Source organism: Saccopteryx bilineata, chromosome 1 (genome assembly GCF_036850765.1).
Source record: "Saccopteryx bilineata isolate mSacBil1 chromosome 1, mSacBil1_pri_phased_curated, whole genome shotgun sequence".
NCBI lineage: Eukaryota > Metazoa > Chordata > Mammalia > Chiroptera > Emballonuridae > Saccopteryx > Saccopteryx bilineata.
Genome location: NC_089490.1, coordinates 187,039,538 through 187,041,773, shown reverse-complemented (window position 1 = coordinate 187,041,773; position 2,236 = coordinate 187,039,538). Strand labels below are relative to the sequence as shown.

At 43.4% G+C, this 2,236-nt stretch overlaps 1 protein-coding gene across 1 annotated transcript; it reads right to left on the bottom strand.

Annotated features, from left to right (window-relative positions):
• Window positions 1-1,087: 1,087 nt before the first annotated feature.
• LOC136319432 (ferritin light chain-like) lies at window positions 1,088-1,832 on the bottom strand. The gene is made up of 3 exons (XM_066252696.1): window positions 1,575-1,832; window positions 1,359-1,462; window positions 1,088-1,094 (listed from the first exon to the last, which is right to left on the bottom strand). Exons 1-3 carry the CDS (start codon window positions 1,830-1,832, stop codon window positions 1,088-1,090), a joined length of 369 nt encoding a protein of 122 aa, XP_066108793.1.
• Between the last annotated feature and the right edge of the window lie 404 nt (window positions 1,833-2,236).

Genomic DNA, 2,236 nt, shown 5'->3' with positions numbered 1-2,236 from the left:
TGAAAATGGAGGTTGGGATTAGATTGACCTAAGGTTAATGATAGGATGAAGATCAACTGTCAAGTAGCAAGAAAATGCTATATAACCTTGGCAATAATTAATGTTGAACAATGACTGGAGTTCAGATTATTGTAATGAGAGATGAGACGCTATTCTGGGTGTCTGGAGGTGAATGTGACTTGGTTTTCTATGGTTAGGGGTAAATAAGGAGGAGGACTTAAAACAATGTAACTGGATTCAATGAGCTTGCAGTGATGCAAGGTCCATGGGAGACATTATTAATATATATAAAGAGTTTATAAAATATGTAGCAAGTGGTGTTTTATGGAATTTGGTACCTGAATGAGAGGTGATGTGGAGAGCCTTTGGATCTAGGGAGGTATTTATCTAACTGTAGAAAGCAGACCAAGATCATGGTTTCCAAAATCTCATATGTTGACTATTTTCCTATAATGCTAATCATTCTTGCCATAATAGATCATCAGTTGTTCTTGCTTTCATAATGTAGTCCCTTAAAATATTATTAAAGCAACAGACATACTAGTAATACTTATCAGAACAAAGCATCCTGGTGGTGATGTATTTCACAAAAGATGGCTCCACCTTGGGCAGAACAGGTCCAGGAGAAGAGTCAGCACAACAACACAAAAGGTGAGTCTACAGCACATGCTTCTTGGCACCTAACATTTGTCTCTGGCTGTATGTTGTGACTTGAATGCAATGCTCATTCCAATTTCTATTGGAACATTGACTCTGTCAAAATCCTGGGATGTGGGGAGTCTTACTTCTGAAAAAGGAACAGGGTGGAATGAAAGTCTTCTATGATGGACGGTCGTTTGGAGGCGATGAGCTGTACAATGCTGTTTTACTTCCAGGAGAGCAAGTTCACCTGGGAGTGTAAACCTGAATCACACCAGACATGGGGCATTCACTGACGCCGAGTGGCAGCTGCATTTGCTTCTCCCGCTGCCTCACTACAAACATCATCATTTTCTCTCAACACCTTATCAAGCCCTTTAACCCGGGACAGGTGCTTTCAAAATCAAACATTTGATCTATAAGTGAAGAGAACTAGTTCTAAAAATGCTCAATACCTACAGAAAAACAAACAAAAAGTTAAAGAAAGAAACCCAATCCACTTGGTCATTTTTTTTCTGCAAAAAGCTTAATTGTTTCCATTTGATCAGAGGCATGGGAGAAGGCTCCAGGGTGTTTAAAAAGATGCTTGCTTAGTGGTTGCAGGGCCAGACTCAGACAGAAGCCAGACATCGGGGGATGCATATAGGACCCTCAAAGGCCTCTGGACTCCAAAGGCTCCTAGCTGTGCTGGAAGGTGAGCCTTTTAAAGAGATACTTGCCTAGCCCAGCCTGGAGGCTGGCCAGCCTGCAGGTGGTCAGCCATCTGCTTGATGAGTTTCACCTTCTCACCCAGGAAGTGGTTCTTCTCCAGGAAGTCACAGAGCTGAGGGTCAGGGAGTGCAGAACTCAGGGCATGCAGATCCAAGAGGGCCTGGTTAGATCCTTCTCCTGGGTCTTGGCAGCTTCTATGGAGGCCTGAGTTTCCCTCCACTCACGTTGCTAAATCTTCTGGATGTCCTGGAAGAGGGTGTGTCCACTGCACTGGTTTTGCACTTCAAGAGATGCTTGGGGGTGCTTGTATTTCTCATCCAACTCCAAGAAGTGGACCACACACTCGAGAGCCACATATCATCGCTGCTGAAATAGAAGCCTAGAGAGAGGTAGGTGTAGGAGGCCCACAGATGTGGGTTGACCAAGTGGTTGACCATGGCCTCCTCCTCAGTGGAGTAATTCTGATGACTTTGGAAGTGCATGATGACTTTGGAAGTGCATGGTTGCTTGTCGATAAGGAGTTAAATGAAAATAAATAAATAAATAAAAACAAATGAAAAAGATTGGCTGGTCTCAGAGGCCAAGGATAGCTGAGATGGTTCTGCAGATTGAGGCAGCTGGAAAAGAGGTTGGAGGGCCGTCAGAAGCTAGAGCAGGCGTTTCTAGGTCTGTTCTGTTCAATCATTGTAGAAGCAAGAGTAGATCTGGGGGAAGGATGCCACTACTGTGCCAGAGAAATGGTGCCCACATAGGAGCAAATCTAGAGGACTTTAATACTTGTTTATTGCACTTGTAGATAAAGAAGGATTTTTCTTTGGTGGTTTATTTATTGTCATCATCCTCTTGATAATCGGTTTAGGAATTTAGGATACGGGCATTCAGATCC

Coding starts and splice junctions, on each gene's coding strand:
- LOC136319432 (XM_066252696.1), bottom strand. CDS start 1,832: ATGCACTTCCAAAGTCATCAGAATTACTCCACTGAGGAGGAGGCCATG. Junction 1,463..1,574: donor CATCCAGAAGATTTAGCAAC/GTGAGTGGAGGG, acceptor CCTGACCCTCAG/CTCTGTGACTTCCTGGAGAA.